We start from the raw sequence: 20,650 nt of genomic DNA, 5'->3' as shown, positions 1-20,650 counted from the left end.
TGGGATTCCAAATCCTTTAGGTGGCTTTGAAAAGTCCTCTACTTCTTCCCATTACACTAGTGAGTAGTAATAAAAATTGTTTGCTTGTTATTGACATTTTATTTGCTAACATTTTCACATGTGAGGAAATGATGAAATTAGGGAACATTTGCAACAAACATTTGGTTTAACGAAATACGCACTGAGTCATGATTTTAGGAAGAAATATTTAAACAAGAAAATCATGTCATTTGTGCTGCTTCTTAGCACTTCTGATAAAGTAAAATTTGCTAAAAAATAATTGCGAGTAGAGCAGGGCAGGAACGTATATGCATGCAGAAGTGACAAGTCATCCACTTGGCATGACTCTATTTTAGTTTTTGCCAGAAAATTGAGGTGAGGAGAGAAAATGTCTCTTCCTTTTTCCATAAAACGCCACCAATTTAGTCCTTCATGAGGGTTTTGTGGTGGTGGGCATTTTTACATGCAGTTCTTTATGAGCTGGGATACTATGATATCCAAACTCTTGATATCCAAACTCTTGTGGGTCAGCAGCTGGCTATGTACAGGCATCAAGTCTCTCTGCTAAAGGAGGTATGTGCAGCTAACTGTGTTTTAAACAGCTATTCTTCTGATGTTATGTTCTTATTACAGACGTGTATCCTTGCTAATCCGTCTTTGTGGTTGAAGTAACATCCAAAAATAAAGAACAGCTTGGAAGGCAATGTGTGAGCCATTTTCTGTTAAGAATAGAAAGTGCTGCTGTCAAAATAGTTTCCCACATTGGGATCTGAGAGCAGCATGCTTATGCAATGGAGCAAAACCAAATCCTGCAAATGAGATTAAGCTGAATAGTCAGTTACGGTGCAGATACACGATCCAACAATTTTCACAAGCATAAACAGGCTCATTTGTTAGAAAAAAAGATCCATATCTCTGTTGTACATGTAAGCAAATAGGAAAATTTAAGAAAGATTGCTGTTATATATGAGAAGCTAGCATCTGTGATTCAGAGCTGAAATCCATTAGCGTATCTTGCAGATACTTTCCCTTTATCATTTTGAAGGAATAGTTAGATTTGTGGCGTATGTAACAGAGATGACTATGTCGCTATTTTGTATTTCTAGTAATTCACAAAGAGAAACCTGAAAAACAAGAAAAGATTGAACGGAAGGAACAGCCAAAAGGTAGGTGTCCAGAGCTTGAGATTGGCATTCATCCTGGCTCCTCTTTGGTCCAAAATAGCCTCATCTGTTGATGTTCAGGGCAAAGGCCATTTGTTTTTGTGGAGGGAGGAAGTATAATGAAGGATGACTCTATGGAGAGTGGAGATTTTAAAGGACTTTTGGATATATCAACTATCTATATGGTTTTATTGAACATAAAGGCTGAGATCGTCTTCTTCTTATCATATGTGCAGCATTTCTCAGGTGGCACGTGACCAGGATTCGTCACTGAATTTGATCCACTGGTTGGATCATTAGCTTCCCCAGCCCAGGCCGGGTACTGATGGCGAGTGCAATATGAATGCTGATGGATTGATGGATGCTTTATGTTGTTTTTTAAACTTATAGAATATAGCAGTAGGGATATACTACCAACCACCTAACCAGGATGGTGATAGTGACTGTGAAATGCTCAGGGAGATTAGAGAGGCTATGAAATTAAAAACTCAGTAATAATGGGGGATTTCAACTATCCCCATATTGGTTGGGTACATGTGACCTCAGGACGGGATGGAGAGATAAAGTTTCTTGACACCTTAAATGAATGCTTCTTAGAGCAGCTTGTCCTGGAACCCACAAGAGGAGAGGCAATTCTTAATTTAGTCCTAAGTGGAGCACAGGATCTGGTCCAAGAGATGAATGTAGCTGAACCACTTGATAATAGTGACCATAATATAATTAAATTTAACATCCCTGTGGTGTGGAAGACACCACCACAGCCCACCACAGTAGCATTTAATTTCAGAAAGTGGAACTATATGGAAATTAGGAAGTTAGTGAAACAGAAATTAAAAGGTACAGTGCCAAAAGTGAAATCCCTGCAAGCTGCATGGAAACTTTTTAAAGACACCATAATAGAGGCTCAACTTAATTGTATACCCCAAATTAAAAAACATAGTAAGAGAACCAAAGAAGTGCCACTGTGGCTAAACAACAAAGTAGAAGAAGCAGTGAGAGGCAAAAAGGCATCCTTTAAAAAGTGGAAGTTAAATTCTATTGAGGAAAATAGAAAGGAGCATAAACTCTGGCAAATGAAGTGTAAAAAATATAATTAGGAAGGCCAAAAAATAATTTGAAGAACAGCTAGCCAAAGACTCAAAAAAGTAATAGCAAAAAAATTTTTAAGTACAGCAGAAGCAGGAAGCTTGCTGAACAGCCAATGGGACCACTGGACGATTGAAGTGCTAAAGGAGCACTCAAAGACGATAAAGCCATTGTGGAGAAATTAAACCAATTATTTGCATCAGTCTTCACAGCTGAGGATGTGAGGGAGATTCCCAAACCTGAGCCATTCTTTTTAGGTGACAATCTGAGGAACTGTCCTAGACTGAGGTGTCATTAGAGGAGGTTTTGAAATAAATTAATAAACTAAACCGTAATAGGTCACCAGGATCAGATGGTATTCACCCAAGAGCATAGGCGGTGAGTTCTATGGGCCCGCGGTGCCTGGGCACAAGGAATATTCCTGGCCCGGGCTTGGCTCCAGCAATATTTGAGGCCGTGTCTCTCCCTTGGCCCGACCTTCCGCCCCAGGCACTCCACCCTGCGCATCCCCGAGCGATTTAGAATGCCCCCCCCACCACCACCACTGGCAGCGCAGTGGAGCTGAGTGGCTTCCTGCCTATTAGCTTCATGTGGCTACCGGCCCATCGCTGTGGCCCCTGGGTGGGGTGGGTCTGGGTCTACTTGCACTGCTCCCACTCCAAGCGTCCCTGCAGCCAAAGGGAAGCTGCGAGGGCAGTTCCCGGGGGTAGCAGAGCATGGAGGCTGCACCCCTCACCCCCTGCCCCAGCCCAGAGCCTGCACCCAGCAGTCAAACTTCATCCAGAGCCTGCATCCCAGACCCCCTTCCCCACCCAAACTCCCTCCTGAAGCCCAACCTCTCACGCCTTCTGCATCCAAACTCCCTCCCAGAGCCTGCACCCCTCCTGCACCCCAATATCCTGCCCCCACTCAGGACCTGCACTCCAGACCTCCTCCCCCCAACCCAAACTCCCTCCCAGAGCCTTAGGCAGGTGGGGGGGCAGAGTTTAGGGGTGCAGGCTCTGCATATTCTGGGCACCACCAAAATTTCTACAAACCTGCAGCCCCTGCCCAAGTGTTCTGAAGAAACTCAAATGTGAAATTGTAGAACTACTAACTGTGGTATGTAACCTATCATTTAAATCAGCTTCTGTACCAGATGACTGGAGGATAGCCAATGTGATGCCAATTTTTTTTAAAAAGGCTCCAGAGGTGATCCTGGCCATTACAGGCCAGTAAGCCTAACTTCAGTATCAGGTTTAAGAACAGAATTATCAGACACCTAGATGAACATGGTTTGTTTGGGAAGAGTCAACATGGTTTTTGTAAAGGGAAATCAAGCCTCACCAATCTATTAGAATTCTTTGAGGGGGTCAACAAGTATGTGGACAAAGGGGATCCAAAGGATATAGTGTACTTAGATTTTCAGAAAGCCTTTGACAAGTTCCCTCACCAAAGCTGTCATGGGCTGAGGGAAGGTCCTCTCATGGATCAGTAACCTGGTTAAAAGATAGGCAACAAAGGGTAGGAGTTCGGAATGGAGAGAGGTAAATAGTGGTGTACCCCAGGGGTCTGTATTGGGACCAGCACTATTCAACATATTCATAAATGATCTGGAAAAAGGGGTAAACAATGTGGTAGCAAAATTTGCAGATGATACAAAACTACTCAAGATAGTGAAGTCCAAAGCAGACTGTGAAGAGTTACAAAGGGATCTCTCAAAACTGGGTGACTGGGCAACAAAATGGGCAAAAAAAAGATGAAATTTAGTGTTGATACATGCAAAGTAATGCACACTGGAAAACATAATCCCAAGTATACATCTAAAAGTATACATCTAAAATTATGGGGTCTAAATTAGCTATTACCACTCAAGAAAGAGATCTTGGAGTCATTGTGGATAGTTCTCTGAAAACATCCACTCAATGTGCAGCAGTGATCAAAAAAGCAAACAGAATGTTGGGCATCATTAAGAAAGGGATAGATAATATGACAGAAAATATCATATTGCCTCTATATAAACCCATGGTATGCCCACATCTTGAATAATGCATGCAGATGCAGTCACCCCATCTCAAAAAAGATATATTGGAATTGGAAAAGGTTCACAAAAGGGCAACAAAAAATGATTGGGGGCATAGATCAACTTCAATATGAGGAGAGATTAATAAGATTGGGACTTTTCACCTTGGAAAAGAGACGACTAAGGGGGGATATGATAGAGGTATATAAAATCATGGTTGGTGTGGAGAAAATAAATAAGGAAGTGTTATTTACTCCTTCTCATAATGCAAGAACTAAGGGTTGCCCAATGAATTAAACAAACAAAAGGAAGTATTTCTTGACACAATGCACAGTCAACCTGTGGAACTCTTTGCCAGAAGATGTTGTGAAGGTCAAGATTATAACAGGATTCAAAAAAGAACTAGATACATTCATGGAGAATAGGTCCATCAGTGCTATTAGTCAGGATGGGCAAGGATGGTGTCCCTAGCCTCTGTTTGCCAGAATCTGGGAATGGGCTGTTCTGCTCATTCCCTCTGGGGCACCTGGCATTGGCCACTGTCAGAAGACAGGATACTAGGCTAGATGGATCTTTGGTCTGACCCAGTGTGGCTGCTCTTATGTTCTTATATAAATGGTACCTAGAACAATATATAGGTTTCTATTTCATTTGTACTATATACAGTACCTCCTTGCTTAACATTGTAGTTATGTTCCTGAAAAGTGCAACTGTAAGCGAAACAATGTTAAGCGAATCCAATTTCCCCATAAGAATTAATGTAAATGTGGGGGTTTAGGTTCTAGGGAAAATTTTTTCACCAGACCAAAGACTATATTTATATATATATATATATATATATATATATATATATATATATATATATATATATACACACACACACAGAGTATAAGTTTTAAACAAACAATTTAATACTGGTACACAGTGATGATGATTGTGAAGCTTGGTTGAGGTGATGAAGTCAGAGGGTGGGATATTTCCCAGGGGATGCCTTAGTGCTAAATGATGATCTAGCAATTGGCTGAGCCCTCAAGGGTTAACTCATTGTTGTTAATGTAGCCTCACACTCTACAAGGCAGCACGAATGGAGGGAGGGGAGACAGCATGGCAGAGAGAGACAGAGACACACACCCTGTGTATGAGAGAGAGAGATGCGCATTGCTCCTTTAAGTATGCTGACACCACTCTTAAGTACATTGCCTTTTTAAGTTAATCAGCAAGCTGAGATGGCAGCTGCTGCCAGGAAGCTCCCTCTGTCCTGAGCCCTGTTGTGTGTCCCCCCTGCTCTATGGAAGATGGGGAAAGCAGGGTGCAGGAGCTGGGTGGTGGGGGACACCCTGACATTAGCCCCCTTCTTTCCCCCTCTCCCCCACATAGCAAGCAGGAGACTCTGGAGAGCAGCTCCAAGGCAGAGGGCAGGAACAGCACATGGCAGTGTGGAGAGGGACAGCTGAACTGCCAGCAACTGATAGCCTGCTGGGTGGCTGGCTGCCGCACAGGGAATGGGGAGCTAATGGGGGGCTGCCGGTCCACCCCGGTTCCAAGCCCCCGCCAGCTAGCTGCAATGGGCTGCTCTTCCTGCAAGCAGTGGACAAAGCAGGAGGCTGCCAAACGACGTTATAAGGGAGCATTGTGCAACTTTAAACAAGCATGTTCCCTAATTGATCAGCAACATAACAATGAAACGACGTTAACTGGGACGACTTTAAGTGAGGAGTTCCTGTAAATCTAAGTGCTAGATTGTGCCTTTTTGCCCAGTCCTGAGGTAGGGATGATGAGTAGATTATAGCAGTAGCCCCTGGAGACACTGTGCCTCAACAACATCCCTCTGTGGAAGAATTTCTTCCTTTCTTCATTCTTGCACTGGGGGATAGTAATTTGTTATTGGCCTATCAGGGGTGCTGGAACAATTTGTATAGTGGGGGTGCTGAGAGCCATCGAACCAAACTGTAAACCCTGTATATGATGGAAACCACTTCAAGCCAGGGGGTGTGGCAGCACCCCAGTGCCCCTAGTTCCAGCACCTATGTGGCCTATGCCAACAGCAAATTACAGAACTCCCTGTGTTATTGCCTGACCTGGATGTGTTGAGAAGTGAGAGACAGAAACCCATTCATAAGAATGTACTTTATTTTTATTTGTGAAATGGAAGCTTAAAATAAAACAAAGCATGGTATTATTATGCCCTCACAATTACATGTGTAATTAAGCAGAGGGTGATTTTATCATTAGTAGCCAATAAAAAATGTTGTTGTTTTTTTATCCATGCTTCAGAAGCAACCGCATAATTAAAAAAAACAAACAACAAAATTACCCAACTGAAGCATTCCTAGGGCAGTTGTTCAACTTGTCAACTCTGTTAGCTTCGCTTTTCTTGATTAGTTACTCTCATGGTACCACTGTTGTGCCATCAAGGCAGGCTGTATTTCGATAGGGATGGGAAATGAAAACAAACACGGGAGACCTTAGAGATGGTGCGTACATCTGTTTACAGACTCTACTCTCATGCTGCATACATTTTGACATCTTGAGTGGTCTCCGTGATCTTTCCAGATGCCCACTGTCATATGAACTACTTCATTGGTACCTTTTAACTCCAGGAGATGATTGTTCTATGAAAATGCCATTAAAATAAATCCAAAGTACAAAATCTACTCACATGCCCTTTATGTTGATGAGTTATAATAATAAATCCCCGATCATTATTATACTTGACAGTCCCAAAAAAATACTTGCCTGAGGTGAGTGGGAAGGTAATATTTGTACGTCTGGATTATTCTATTTTTTCCATATAAAAATGTATCGGTACCTTCCAGTATAATTAGATTTCAGTGATTTCATGGACCTTCAGTTCTTAAAGATCTTCACCTGGAGGTTAACCAGCTATGGATGTGCTATTGACAAAACTGCTTTTGGCTGAAATAATTTGAACACATAAACAAAGCTTAGCAAGAGTCAACAAGTCTCACCAGCAGTGAAGCTGGCATTTAGTAGAATCACATCTTCGGCTTTGGCACGACTGGTGAAAACTAAACACTCTTTTATTTCACCTCCACTTTTTGTTTTTTCACCTTCTAAAAACAAGTCAGCCTGAGACAGAGCTTTGCTATTATCTTCATTTAACATGGGTTTACACATTGAAAATAGCACAATGATGTCCTGAGGTAAATGTGTTCATTTCCCCAATATTTTTATTGCGAAAGTGTCTATGCGGTGGTAAGAATGGCAAAATTGCAATCTGGGCACAATTTGTGAATTTGTCAAACTTTGCATGAACCTCAGTGTTTGCATTCTTACTATTATTACTATTGGAGCAGATCTAAGATTGTAATAGATTTTAAGGCCAGAAGGAACCATTATGATCATCTAGTCTGGCCTCCTGCATAAGTTAGGGCATAGAATTTCACTCAATTTCCTGCATCAGGCCCATAACTTCTAGTTGAGGTAGAACTACTCATTTATTTTATGCTCCAAACTGTGCTTGGTGCTTTTAGAGTAGGGGCCTGTATTGTGTGTCTGTAAAGAGCTTACAGTGTAATGGTTCTGTCCTACAAACATCTACTGTCCAATTTCATGTTACTTGACTTACAATATCAATAAATCTTTTTCCTTAGTAAATCCTTTTACTTTTTATTTTTTTGTTAAGCCAATTGTGTGATCAGTGCTGTTCAATACTGGGGGAAAACTCAGTCCTTATAAGAATCTTATAATGTAAATGGACAGTGAAATGAAAGTCTCTAAAACTGCCACAAGGGGTTTTTTGGCTGCTGGTAGAGAGAGGAACCACATTGGAACTTCCAACTCTACAACTACCTTTGGGGCTACAGAATGTGACTCGGGCTACTGGCTAAAGAAGAGAAGTTCCATGTAGTGCCTGGCCTCTTTATGGCTAGTTCTCTCTCCATCTCCATATATTAATGATGTACTATATGACTGTTGTTACTTTGCACTACTTCCAACCAAAATGAGGGCTTGTCTTAACTACCGGGGAGATCAATGCTGCTGCAATCGATGCAGCGGGTGTCAATTTAGTGGGTCTAGTGAAGACGCACCAAATCAATGGCAGAGCGCTCTCCAGTCGACCCCGGTACTCCAGCTCCCCAAAAAGTGTAGGGTAAATTGACCAGAGAGCATCTCCCGTTGACGCAGCGCAGTGAAGACATTGGGGTAAGTCGACCTAAGCTATGTTGACTCCAGCTACGTTATTCATATTATTGAAGTAGCGTAACTTAGGTTGACTTACCCCGATAGCGAAGACAAGCCCTGAGTGTAACTCTCAGCTGTGAGGTGTCTCAGGCCGTGGAACTCTATTCCAAGGCTGCCTTCAGTGTGCCCTCTTGCAAAGGATCATGCAATGTCAGTGAAACATAACTTTCCTCCTGAGTAGAGCTTTAAATGAGAACTCCGATGAACTACATCCATAAATGTAACAAAATGTGAGCTCTCTAATTTGGGGACAACCTTGTGAGTTGAAGTGAATGGTAGCTGAATGTGCCCTGTTCCTTCTTCACACAATCAGGCCCCAGCATCCAGGTGTCAGTTGAAATAGTTTTTTGCTTACTCATTTCATCTGAACTCTTTGTCTTTTTAAATAAGTACAATATTGTGTCTGTTTATTTGCAGTTGCTCACAAAACCAAGCCTGAAAAACAGGAGAAAGCTGAAAAAGCACCTCCAAAAGGTAATTATTGATTAGTTTTAGATTTAGTATTATTTTATGGTTTTTCTTTTTTCCTTTTTGGGGTGTGGAGGTCTGTTTAGAGTGTGTAGTTGTTTCAGAATGACTTCTTTGATGATAAACTAATCTTTCCTTGGGCCTATTTGGCTAGGGTTGCCAGGTGTCTGGTTTTTGACCGGAACGCTGGGTCGAAAAGGGACCCTGGTGGCTCTGGTCAGCATCGCCAACCAGGCCGTTAAAAGTCTAATAGCTAGTCCCTACCTGTCCTGGCACGGCACTGCATCCCAGAAGCACCCAGCAGGTCTGGCTCCTAGCCACAGGGGCCACAGAGCTCTGCGCACTGCCCCTGCCCCGAGCACTGGCTCTGCACTCCAATTGGCTGGGAACTGTGGCAAATGGAAGATGGGGAGGCAGTACCTGTTGGTGAGAGCAATGCGTGGAGCCTCCTGCCCCCTTGTCAGCCCCCCCACCTAGGAGCTGGACCTGCTGGACGCTTCCGGGGTGCAGCGCGGAGCCAGGACAGGCAGGGAGCCTGCCTTAGACTCACAGAACCACTAACCAGGAGCCTTCTGAGGTAACCCCATGCCCCAGCCCCAGACCTAAGCCTCCCCCAAACCTGGAGCCCCCCTGCACTCCTAACCCTTCATCCTCGGCCCCACCCCAGATGCCCACACCCCCAGCCGTAGCCCTCACCCCCCACTCCGTAACCCCCTATCCCAGCCCAAAGACCCCTCCTATGCCCTGAACCCCTCATCCCTAGCCCCACCCCAGAGCCTTCACCCCTAGCCCAGAGTCTGTACTCCCTCCTGCACCCCACCCCCTGTCTCAACCCCCAGCCCTCTCCCACATTCCAAATCCCTCAGCCCTACCCCTCAGCCTGGAGCCCCCTCTTGGACCCCAAACCCCTCATCCCCAGCCCCACCCCAGAGCCTGCACCCCCAGTGGGAGCTCTCACCCCCTTCCACACCCCAACCCCCTGCTCCAGCCCATTGAAAGTGAGTGAGGGTGGGAGAGAGCGAACCACCAAGGGAGAGGGAATGTAGTGAGCAGGGGAAGGGGCCTCGGGGAAGGGGCAGGGCCTCAGAGAAGGGGCAGGGCTAGGGTGTTCGGTTTTGTGCGATTAGAAATTTGGCAACCCTATATTTGGCTAAAGGCCTTGAGCAATTCCTATCTTAAGTTTTGTACAACATATTTCTTGCTTAGTTCTACTGTTTTGTAATACAAGGAGTCCATGAACCATTCTTGCGTAGCTAGAGTAATGAGCAACTGAGTATTGTGTTTTTGTTTCTTCTTGTCCTCTTCTCCAAAACTGGATTCAGGGATTTGACTGTAACAAAGGCTTTCTCACTTGTATCAGTTTTCAATTTAGTGGAGACTCTTCTGAGATGGTGTTTACCATCTCTTGCTTTGTGTCTTCTCTTATATCCAAAAATAGCTGTTCATTTTCTTGCTTTTATTTATTGCAACAACCTTTTTGTTCCAGCACATGATCTGTGCAGTTTTTCACTGATAGAAATTGCACTTTTTCTGTCTAGCAAGGCAAATATGCCTTGGATAAAATGTACGTATCTTCCAATTACCACACATATTCTGGGGCAACAGGGCATGTGCGGGTGGGTTTTTGGTATTCTTTCAATTGAAAATCCTATCTTTAAATACACTTCAGATAGGAGACTTTCCGAATTCATTTAGCCTCCTCCACCAATTCATTTTGTTGACCATAAAGAAAAGGAGTACTTGTGGCACCTTAGAGACTAACCAATTTATTTGCTCAAATAAATTGGTTAGTCTCTAAGGTGCCACAAGTACTCCTTTTCTTTTTGCGAATACAGACTAACACGGCTGTTACTCTGAAACCTTTGTTGACCATAGCATTTATAAATCTTTGATGATTGACTGTGGGTTCCTGCATATTTACTTTTGTGTTAAAGACTTTGCTTTTTGGGGACCAGATGCTGCTGTACTGGGTTGGGTTAGGGTACATCTTCACTGCATAGACAAGCTGGGCTCATAACCGGGTTTTAGCCGCATCTCCTCTCCCTTCCAACCCACTCAGAAAAACAGCTGACTTGGGGTTAGACGTGCATTAATCCAGGGCTATCTGATTTGGCTGGGAATATCAGTTAGACTGAGCCTGGGCTCTGATTTAACTCTGTCTGGTACCCACTTATTTCGCCGTGATGACTCAATCAAAATCCGTCAAGTACTGATTGTCCTCCAATGGCCTTCCCAAAATTCCCTCCAAAGGACAGACAGTGTCTCCTGCAGTTGGCACAACTGAGTGAAAATGAATGCTAGAGTGTATCCAAAGAACCATGGGATATGCCCCAGACACACACAAGTGAGTGCAGAATGAGTGAGGACATGATAACGTGGGTAGGGCTTTGTAGTGCAGACACTCGCACCCATGCTAAATTAACCTAGGTGCTTAGACTTTGGTGCTGATCACCCAAGTTGACTCTGTAATGAAGACGTAGTCTCTAATCTTTGTCTCTTCCTTATTTTTTAGTCAGACTAGGATTAGATCTGGAACCATTAATATGCTAATGGAGTGAAAATGGGCTCTCGGAAATTAATTTTGCTTGATTTTGAAGCTGTTCAAACACAGTGACACAGTGGATTGGAATGCTTGAATCAGACTTTATTAGGTTCACCTTCCACTAAGGAAAGGTGTGGAAAAAGGAAATGGGAATGGAGAGAAAAATGTGAATGAAAACGTGACTATAATAATAAAAGGCAGCTACTATCTGGTATCCCTTTGGGGGAAGGGATACGGCTGGGATATACTATCCTAAATGTGTAGCACAAACTTTCCCTTAGCTAGAAAAGTATGTTTTTTAAAATTGAATTGCCCTGAAGTAAATCAGGGGTGGTCTTCATAGAAAATAAAAATTCACAAACTCAGTTTAGTCTTGAGAATGCAAAAAAACCCAGCTGTCTCCATCCCAAACTCCATGAGGTTCAGACATCCCTAATGTATGCTCTGCCTGTCTATCCATCTATTTTTTGATGTATTAAATGTGCCCGTGACTGGTCAATGTATTTTGTGAAGAGTTCTGTTTGGTTAGTGGTTGGCGCTTTGGCTGTATTAGTAGCTAGGGATTCTCCCGTCACCATAGGTAATTCATCTTCCCAAGGGGTGGTAGCTAGCTTAATGAAATCGCTGTCTACATAGGGACTTAGGTTGGTTTAACTACACCACTCGGGTGTGGATTTTTCACACCCCTGACTGACGTAATTAAATCAACCTAATTTTCTAGTGTAGACCAGCCCCAAATCCTGAGGGAGGATTCTGTGCATCAACAGTTCCTGTGGATCTGCTTAGGGCACATCTCATTCATTTTAGCTGCCCCTCCCCCAAACACATTTCCTGCATCAGTGTGTGTCAGGCCACTTCTCATCTTATCTGAGGTTTGTTCTGTGTCACATCAGCTGCCAGTAGTGCTAAGGGTCATTCCAGCAGCTGGGGATCACTGGGGCATGAGGATGCCCAGGCAATGAATGTAATTCTAGCTGCAGGGAGAGATTGTGGTGTAGGAGCCATTATGATGGTTCTAAACCATTTAAAATTCCCCCTACTCATAGGAGATCCTCTGAAGGTGCATGCATCCGATGAAGTGAGCTGTAGCTCACGAAAGCTTCTGCTCAAATAAATGTGTTAGTCTCTAAGGTGCCACAAGTCCTCCTTTTCTTTTTGCTGATACAGACTAATACGGCTGTTACTGTAAAATCTGAAGGTTGAGTAAGCAGACTTCAAGGTAGCTTTTTTTCCCTGATAAAGGGGCCCAAGAACGTATATTGGCAAGAACACCATCTAAACACATCAGCTAAAAAGCATACACCCAGGAGACCATAGCATTGAATGTCCATTCCAGAGTGGAATGTGTTAAAAGAGAATGTTGCTGTTATTTAGCTGCCACTTGAATGAAGTGAAGATAACTTTCAGCGCTGTTTTGTTCCCGTGAAATATGGCTTAATGGTAATCAGGGAGAGGAAGGAGAGAAGTATCAGAGTAGAATATTGATATGCTTCTGTGTTGCAGAATGAAACCTCATGGAAAAGTGATTTAAATCTGCATGCCACCTCAGAGTTCTGTTTGATAGCTGCTAAAACATCACCAATTTATATGTGCGTAACTGACTCATACAACCCAGAACCTTTTTTTAAAAGAGGGAAATGTGAAGTAAACTGTAAATACATGAAATAGACATAGGTTCGCAAGATGTGTCATGATTATGTGATGTTGTGTTTTGGCAACTCTTTTTCGTCAGTTTTCACAACAATTTTTGTAAAGAAAAGTATAATTTTTATTCATTTTAGTAATTCAAAAAGACAAACCTGAAAGAGAGGAAAAAGTTGAAAAGAAAGCTCCTCCTAAAGGTAACTGTTCCTTTTCATTACATTTTAATTTTACAACAGTTTATGCTGAAAAGTTTAACCTTTATTTTGAGTAAGCAGAGAGTGAATGTGTATGAAAGTAAGCGATATACTGGGAATTTTTAGTAAATAAAATATACTTGTTGATCTTCTTTAAGATAGTACAAAAAATAGATCGCTGAAGATAATCAGAATAAAACCATGTGTAACTGTATCATAGAGAAAGTCGAGAGCAGGCTTACTAAATGTCACTTACAAGATCAGCCAAGAATTTTAGCAGGGGTGTTGGAATAATTTTTATAGTGGAGGTGAGAGCTATTGAACCAAACTGTAAGCCTTTTATATACTGGAAACCACTTCAAGCCAGGTAGGGTGACCAGATATCCCAATTTTTTAGGGACAGTCCCAATTTTAGCGCAGAGGTGGGCAAACTACGGCCCGCGGGCCACATCCGGCCCATGGGACCGTCCTGCCTGGCCCTTGAGCTCCCCACCAGAGAGGCTAGCCCCCGGGCCCTCCTCTGATGCCCCCCCTCCCCTGCAGCCATGCGGGCAGTGCTCTGGGCGGCGGGGCTACATGCTCCTGCAGGGTAGCAAGGCAGCAGCACAGCTGCCAGACATGCTGCTCTGAGCAGCATGGTAAGGAGGTCAGGGGGGTTCCTGGGAACAGCCAGGGGACAGGGAGCAGGGGGCGGTTGGAAAGGCATGGTAGTCCCAGGAGGCCTGTCAGAGCGTGGAGGTGTGGATAGGGGTCTGGGCAGTCAGGGGACAGGGAGCGGGGGGGGGGGGTTTGGATAGGGGCAGGGCAGGGGTGAAAGGATTTACCGGTATGCTGGAGTACTGAGCGGGGGTGTGGCCTCAACCGGAAGAGGTGGGGCCTTTAAATCAAGATTCAAAGGCCCCCGGGCTCCAGCTGTGGCTGGGAGTCCCAGGGCCCTTAAATCACCCTGGAGCTACCTGCTGCAGAGGCGGCTGGGAGCTCAGGGCCCTTTAAATCACCGCGGGAGCCCTGCTGCCACTACCCGGGGCTCCCTGCAGTGGCCGAAAGGGCCAGGGGTCCGGCCGCTGCTCGGGGTAGTGGCGGCAGGGCTCTGGCGGTGATTTAAAGGGCCTGGGACTCCCCGCAGCTGCTGGAGCCCTGGCCCTTTAAATCACTGCCAGGGAAGCCTGTCTGGCACGGCGTACCAGCTTTTGCCGGTACGCTGTACCGAACCGTACCGACTTACTTTCACCTCTGGGCGGGGGGTCCCGGGAGGGGGCGGTCTGGGAACAAGGAGCAGGGGGGTTGGATGGGTCGGGGGTTCTGATGGGGGCAGTCAGGGGGTGGGATGTGGGAGGGGTCAGATAGGGGGCGGGGCCAGGCTGTTTGGGGAGGCACAGCCTTCCCTACCTGGCCCTCCATACAGTTTTGCAACCCCAATGTGGCCCTCGGGCCAAAAAGTTTGCCCACCCTTGGTTTAGCTGGAATTGCTGTACCACCGCATTATGGGAGACATGAATTTTGCAGCAACTTCTAGAGTTCTGCCTCAAGGTCAAATAACCTTGAGAGTTTCAGAAGCAGCACACTTAGAGAGGGCTAAATTCTACCCTCAGGCACATGCTCTCAGCTCCCATCAACTTCATTTACAGGCACATAAACAGAATTTGGAGCTTGGGCTCTGAAAAACCAGGTTAATTAGTGGTTTCAGAGTAGCAGCTGTGTTAGTCTGTATTCGCAAAAAGAACAGGAGTACTTGTGGCACCTTAGAGACTAACCAATTTATTTGAGCGTAAGCTTTTGTGAGCTACAGCTGAATGCACTGAATGCATTCGATGAAGTGAGCTGTAGCTCACGAAAGCTTATGCTCAAATAAGTTAATTAGTGCACACTACTTATTATGCTCCTGATGCAGCTTGAAGTGTCTGCTTATGGCTTGATTAGTTTTCCAGATCTGAAGAAGAGCTCTTCGAAAGCTTTTCTCTCTCACCAACAGAAGATGCTTTAATAAAAGGTATCTCACCTATCTTCTCTCTAATATCCTAGGACTGACCTGGCTACAGCTGCATGTGGCTTGATTAGACCTGTTCTCTATTTGGTGCCCCATCCTGTAAAGTGCCTGACATTTCCACTGAGGACTGTGTATCAGATTGGCCCCTGGATGACTGCATCTGAAAACTGTTTTTAGTAGCTTCCACAGTCTTTAATGTGTAATTGTCTAGAGGCCAATCTGATACAGTCTGCAGTGAGAATATCACCTGATGATGATAGTTAGTGAGCCATCACCTATGATGATGTCACAACATTAGCACACAAAATCATGGATGATTCATTATTACCAAACTTGGGCTCACTCTCCAGATTCAAGGTATCATAAGGTTGGCAAGGTTACTTGTGCACTGGCAGAAGTGTACTACGGGTGCTCTTAATTAGAGGGAGCCATTTAAGAATAAAAAAGGACTCTGAAAAACAGTTCTTCACCAGATAAGGCTAGATATTATTAATAATCACAATGATTTTATTAAGGTAAGATGTTGTAGAAAACTGCAGCTTGTGTATTGTAGGTGTGACCCAGCCTGACCTAACTAAACTAGAAACTGTACCGTATTGCAGTTCTTAGAGATGCTTTCCTCTTAATGACTGGCTACATATACGCTTGGATTGCAAAGCTTGGATCCAGTAGATCTGATTGTTTCTGATTGTGTCACTGACTGGCTACTCTGACCGTGGGCAAGTCATGTAGGTCCTGATCCGGCTCCACTGAAATTAATGGGAATCTCTCCATTGACTTTAATGGGTGATTGATAGGGTCTTTAATCATTGTGTGTTCCTCCTTTTACACATATTTGAAAGAAGTATAATAATTTTCTAATTCCCAACCAGGCAGGTGTTGTGAAGCTTAATTCATTACTTGGTCAGAAAATTTTCCATGAAAATTTTTTTTCATCAGAAAACACTGATTCATCAAAAATGAAACTTTCTGTGGGAAAGGGTTGGTTTGGAAAAAAGTTTGAAAAATTGGCTTTTCATATTGAAATGTAAACTAACTGATAATAAAAATAATTAAAAAGTTGAAAAAGTCAGTCAAAATGAATTTCAAAATTATCAAAATGAAATGTGTCGATTAATCTATCTGAAATTTTGTTCAGCTTTTCAGTTTGCAATTTTCTTTTAGATTTTTGTCTTTTTGTCCCAACTCAGAATGTAACAAATTTTCAGTATCTCAGATTCCAATGAGATGCGAAAATCATTTCCTGCTCAGCTCTAAGTGCTCTCAGATAGAGTGAAAACATTTCACTTGTGTAGCGTCTTGCATCTGATGATCTCAAAGAACTTAACAAACCTTAACAACAAAGCCATGTAATATACCAGCAAGGCAGAGCACTGTCCTTATATCCAATGTTACATATAGAGCAGCTGAGGCAGAAACTGGTTATGAGTTGCCCATAGTAACAGAATAAGATCATGGCATCACCAGAATGAGTCACTTGACTCATTACTATGGCAGGAAGAACATTATTTCCCTCCTCATAATGAAAGGCACTGTATATCATTAATACACTTTATAAAAGGAATAGAACTTCTTAGTATTTTATCCACTAGTTTGTTTAGAGTGATTTATATGCCTTTGTTCCTTTGGGCTTCCCATTCTGTCTTGTTCTCTGTGTCCATCTTGATTAGACGGTAAGCTGTTCAGGACAGGGACTACCTGTATTTTGTTGTTGTTGTGTAAATTGTTAGCACTAAAGAAATAATACATTATGATTAATTGAATTTAAAAGTGCTTGATGTTATTTATTCAGGAAAGAATGATTTTGACACATTTCTTTATTACGTGCAGAAGAGAAGAAAGCGAAGAGCACCAAAGTTGAAGAAAAAGTTAAAAAGGAAGTGAAAGATGGAAAAGCTGAAACAAAGACAGCTGAAAAAGGCAAGCAGACAGAAGCAAAAGTAGAGGACATTGGGTTAATAAAGGCCAAACCGAAAGTGAAGGAGGAGAAAGCAGTGAAGGCTGAAACAAAATCAGAAAAGAAAGGTAAACAAAACCAGGAGGAATCAGCTGAAGATCCTAAAAGAGTAGTGGGAAAGAAACAGAGACAGTGAACTTAAAGCTGGCAGAGATCAAAGTCAAACTGCAGACATGGAAAAAAAAATAATAGTATCTGCCAATCCCCATTGGGTCTCAGATCACTAAATGGAAACGAAACAAACAAAGATGCTTAAGCTAAGCCGCCAGCATGACAACTGTTAGTGACATAGCTAAAGATTCATTTTGCATGTGAATGTTTCATTGAGAAAACAAGGACCAGTGTTCACAATTACTGAATATTTTACCTAAAATATACATGTTTAGACTTCTGAAAATAATTGTTAAAAGATTTGGAGGCCTAGGAAAAACATGGCTCCTTTCCTGACACTCATTATCTGTTGAGTTAGCATTTTTTACATTTGTTTACATTCCAGCTAAATTTAGTTTTCACATGAAACACTGGAACCTTTTAGGCATAATGGAACGTGAGGAGATTAAAGCAGCTTCCTGCACCCTGATTGTTTTGACCAGTGGACTGATCCACCAAGGTGCTGTGCTTTTCCTGCAAGGCGTCAGTCACCTCAGTTCCTATTCACTATGTTAGGAGCTTGGCACATTGCAGGATGCACTCAACACTTTTTTCAGGCTCAGGCTCTGAGAAATTGGTTCAGATTCAAAGTGACGGCAGCATATCTGAGAACACTGGTGAATATCAGATGTTTCCAAATCAATTCACCTCCAGTGTGATGGCGTTACAAGGTGGAAACCCTGAAGTAAATCCTTCTTTCAATAGGAAACCTTCACTTAAAATGAATCTTTGGCCCTGAAGTATCAAGTATCAATGGAAAATTGCATCTTTATTTGAAATCCTGAGGGCATGTTTCTTGCATTGATATCATTGACAAAAATTTCCCATTGACATAAATGGGAACATGATCATCTTACTGTTTCATATACAACAGTAGTGTTATTTGTGTTATGGCAATTCAACATTATGACTGCATTTCCATTACAAAACATTATTTTCAGGGGCAAAGTAACTAAAAAAAAATTCCGAGGACTGAAATTTAGCATAAAATATCTCTACCTAGGAATAATTAAACATTTTTTGACTGTTTTAAAATTACAGTAACATAAAGGGGAAAGAAACTAGTTCAGATCTGTTTTTGCCTTCCTCAGGTTAAAAAATGGTCTTTCATATATATGAAATGTTGCAGGCTTCTAGTCAATAATGGACTAATGCCTTTAGGCCCTGATCTCAAACCCACTGAAGTCAATGGGAGCCCGTCTATTGCCTTCATTAGGCTTTGGATGGGCCCTTTGGGAGGATTCATTTTTCTTTCATGTGTCCTTTTCTTGTTTCACAGAATATTTTTATTTTAGTGCATAGACTTAATGCACTTGTGCCAGCCAAATACCTTAAAGTCCCTATGTGTTTGTTGACAGACAGACTGTACCCAATCCGAATGGATTATTAGGTTTTCAATCAAAATTATATCTTTATAAATTCATATGTAGAATTTTTTTAAGAAAATAGTTTTTCCAGCCACTTTTGGATTTATCAGATAAACATTTATTTTTTTGCGGTCCTTTACAGAATGATACAGTAGACTTTAAAGGCTTCACAAGAACTGTTTATAGTCAAGGATCTTTGTACTCCATGGGAAGCTTGACCTGAATTCTACAGCAAGGGACTGGAATTCTGTGGCACTCCAGGGCAGTGGCAGGAAATCTTGCAGCAGCTTGAGATAAATTAAATATTGAGATTTGGGGGAATTAAGTATGAACATAAACAATACCATCAGCACTCTGTAATTTCTGTTATGTAAGTTTCTAATTGAATTTATGTTGGTTCTACATTTTTAATTTTCAAAAGCTTGCGTAATCTTTATTTTTTTTTTTGGAAAACACATAATTACATAACAGAAGTTGTCAAAGCTGCTCGGTTTGATAGGTGAGTAGGGGATAAATGGTATTTTTTTGTTTTGTTTGGTCTCCTAGGCTAGGAAGGTTTGGAGGCGGTCTGGGATTATTGGAGAAGTACGCTAACTGGATGTTAGTCCTAAAATCATCAATGGTTAAACAATGTTGACATTTAAACTGTCATCATTAGCTTTCAAAATTAACATATCTTTGAGATGAATGGGGCAGTTTACCTTTCCATTAGAGCTATTGTTTCAAGCTAACTGCAGACTTAAGCAGACATCCCTGCAATCAGTTTGCACTCAGTCCACAACTGAACGATTTTCTTCACCCCTGCAAATGTTAGAAACTTTGACCAAGGTTTTTCACAATGGGTGCCTAAAGTTGAAATCAATTGGTGCTAGCATTTCTTGGTCACTTTTTAGACTTAAAGTACATCTACACCACAAATGAAGGTGTGATAGCTTTAATCTAACAAGCACAGGTAACAAGACAGTATCAGTGAAGAAACAGTGGCATGGAACCTGGCACAGGCCAGCAAACACAATATGTACCCAGAGCCCCTGATGGGCTCATACTAGGATGGCTAGCCACCACCAAAGCCTATGCCACCATGGCCTTACTACCGCTATTTCTCACACCAGCTAGATTAAGGCTAATGTGGGTATGCCAGTCTGCACTGCAATCACTCCTTAATGTGTGATGTAGATATAACCTGAGAAGCCTAATGCCAGGTATCCTGACCTTCTTAGTTTCATTTAAAAAAAAATTAAAGCTTAGCATCTGGAACATGATTCTGTGGCAACTTCCACAGCTGTTGAATTGCAGTGTACACAGGGCCCTGTTTATATTCCTGTTGAGTAAACTCTCTCTCTCTCTCTCTCTCTCTCTCTCTCTTTTTCTCTTTTATTGGACTTTGAAAAGTTCTAAAATCATATTAACAAAACACTCTGTTAGAAAGGGGGGGGGGGAGAGATAGCTCAGTGGTTTGAGCATTGGCCTGCTAAACCCAGGGTTGTGAGTTCAATCCTTGAGGGGGCCATTTGGGATCTGGGGCAAAAATTGGAAATTGGTCCTGCTTTGAGCGGATGACCTCCTGAGGTCCCTTCCAACCCTGATATTCTATGATTCTAAAATGTTATTGAATGAGAAAATTTAACATGGAATATTATGGGGTCTAAGGAAGCCATTGGGTCTATCGGCAAAATCAGCTCCTCAGTTTACAGGTGGACTGAACTTTCAAACATGCCTGTGAGAGTGAACTTTGGATTCATAGAATCATAGAATATAAGGGTTGGAAGGGACCCCAGAAGGTCATCTAGTCCAACCCCCTGCTCAAAGCAGGACCAATTCCCAGTTAAATCATCCCAGCCAGGGCTTTGTCAAGCCTGACCTTAAAAACCTCTAAGGAAGGAG

The 20,650-nt window shown here is 42.7% G+C and overlaps 1 protein-coding gene and 1 long non-coding RNA gene across 40 annotated transcripts in view; one reads left to right on the top strand and one right to left on the bottom strand.

Moving 5' to 3' along the window:
* TRDN (triadin) overlaps nt 1-20,650 on the top strand; it is a 312,608-nt gene that overhangs the window by 104,177 nt on the left and 187,781 nt on the right. For 37 of the 38 annotated variants that reach the window (XM_075126709.1, XM_075126708.1, XM_075126699.1 and 34 more), the window contains 4 exons: nt 1,107-1,166; nt 8,875-8,931; nt 13,249-13,308; nt 17,123-17,317. In XM_075126709.1, the coding sequence (XP_074982810.1) occupies nt 1,107-1,166; nt 8,875-8,931; nt 13,249-13,308; nt 17,123-17,317 (372 nt within the window). The remainder of the gene's footprint in view (nt 1-1,106; nt 1,167-8,874; nt 8,932-13,248; nt 13,309-17,122; nt 17,318-20,650) is intronic. The other variant, XM_075126696.1, reaches the window with a different exon arrangement.
* Nucleotides 1-20,650, bottom strand: part of LOC125634215 (uncharacterized) — an 83,527-nt gene that overhangs the window by 29,718 nt on the left and 33,159 nt on the right. The window lies entirely within an intron of this gene.

This window comes from Caretta caretta, chromosome 3 (genome assembly GCF_965140235.1).
Source record: "Caretta caretta isolate rCarCar2 chromosome 3, rCarCar1.hap1, whole genome shotgun sequence".
Lineage (NCBI taxonomy): Eukaryota > Metazoa > Chordata > Testudines > Cheloniidae > Caretta > Caretta caretta.
Note: the sequence above shows the minus strand (reverse complement) of the source record. Positions and strands in the feature narration are given on the sequence as shown.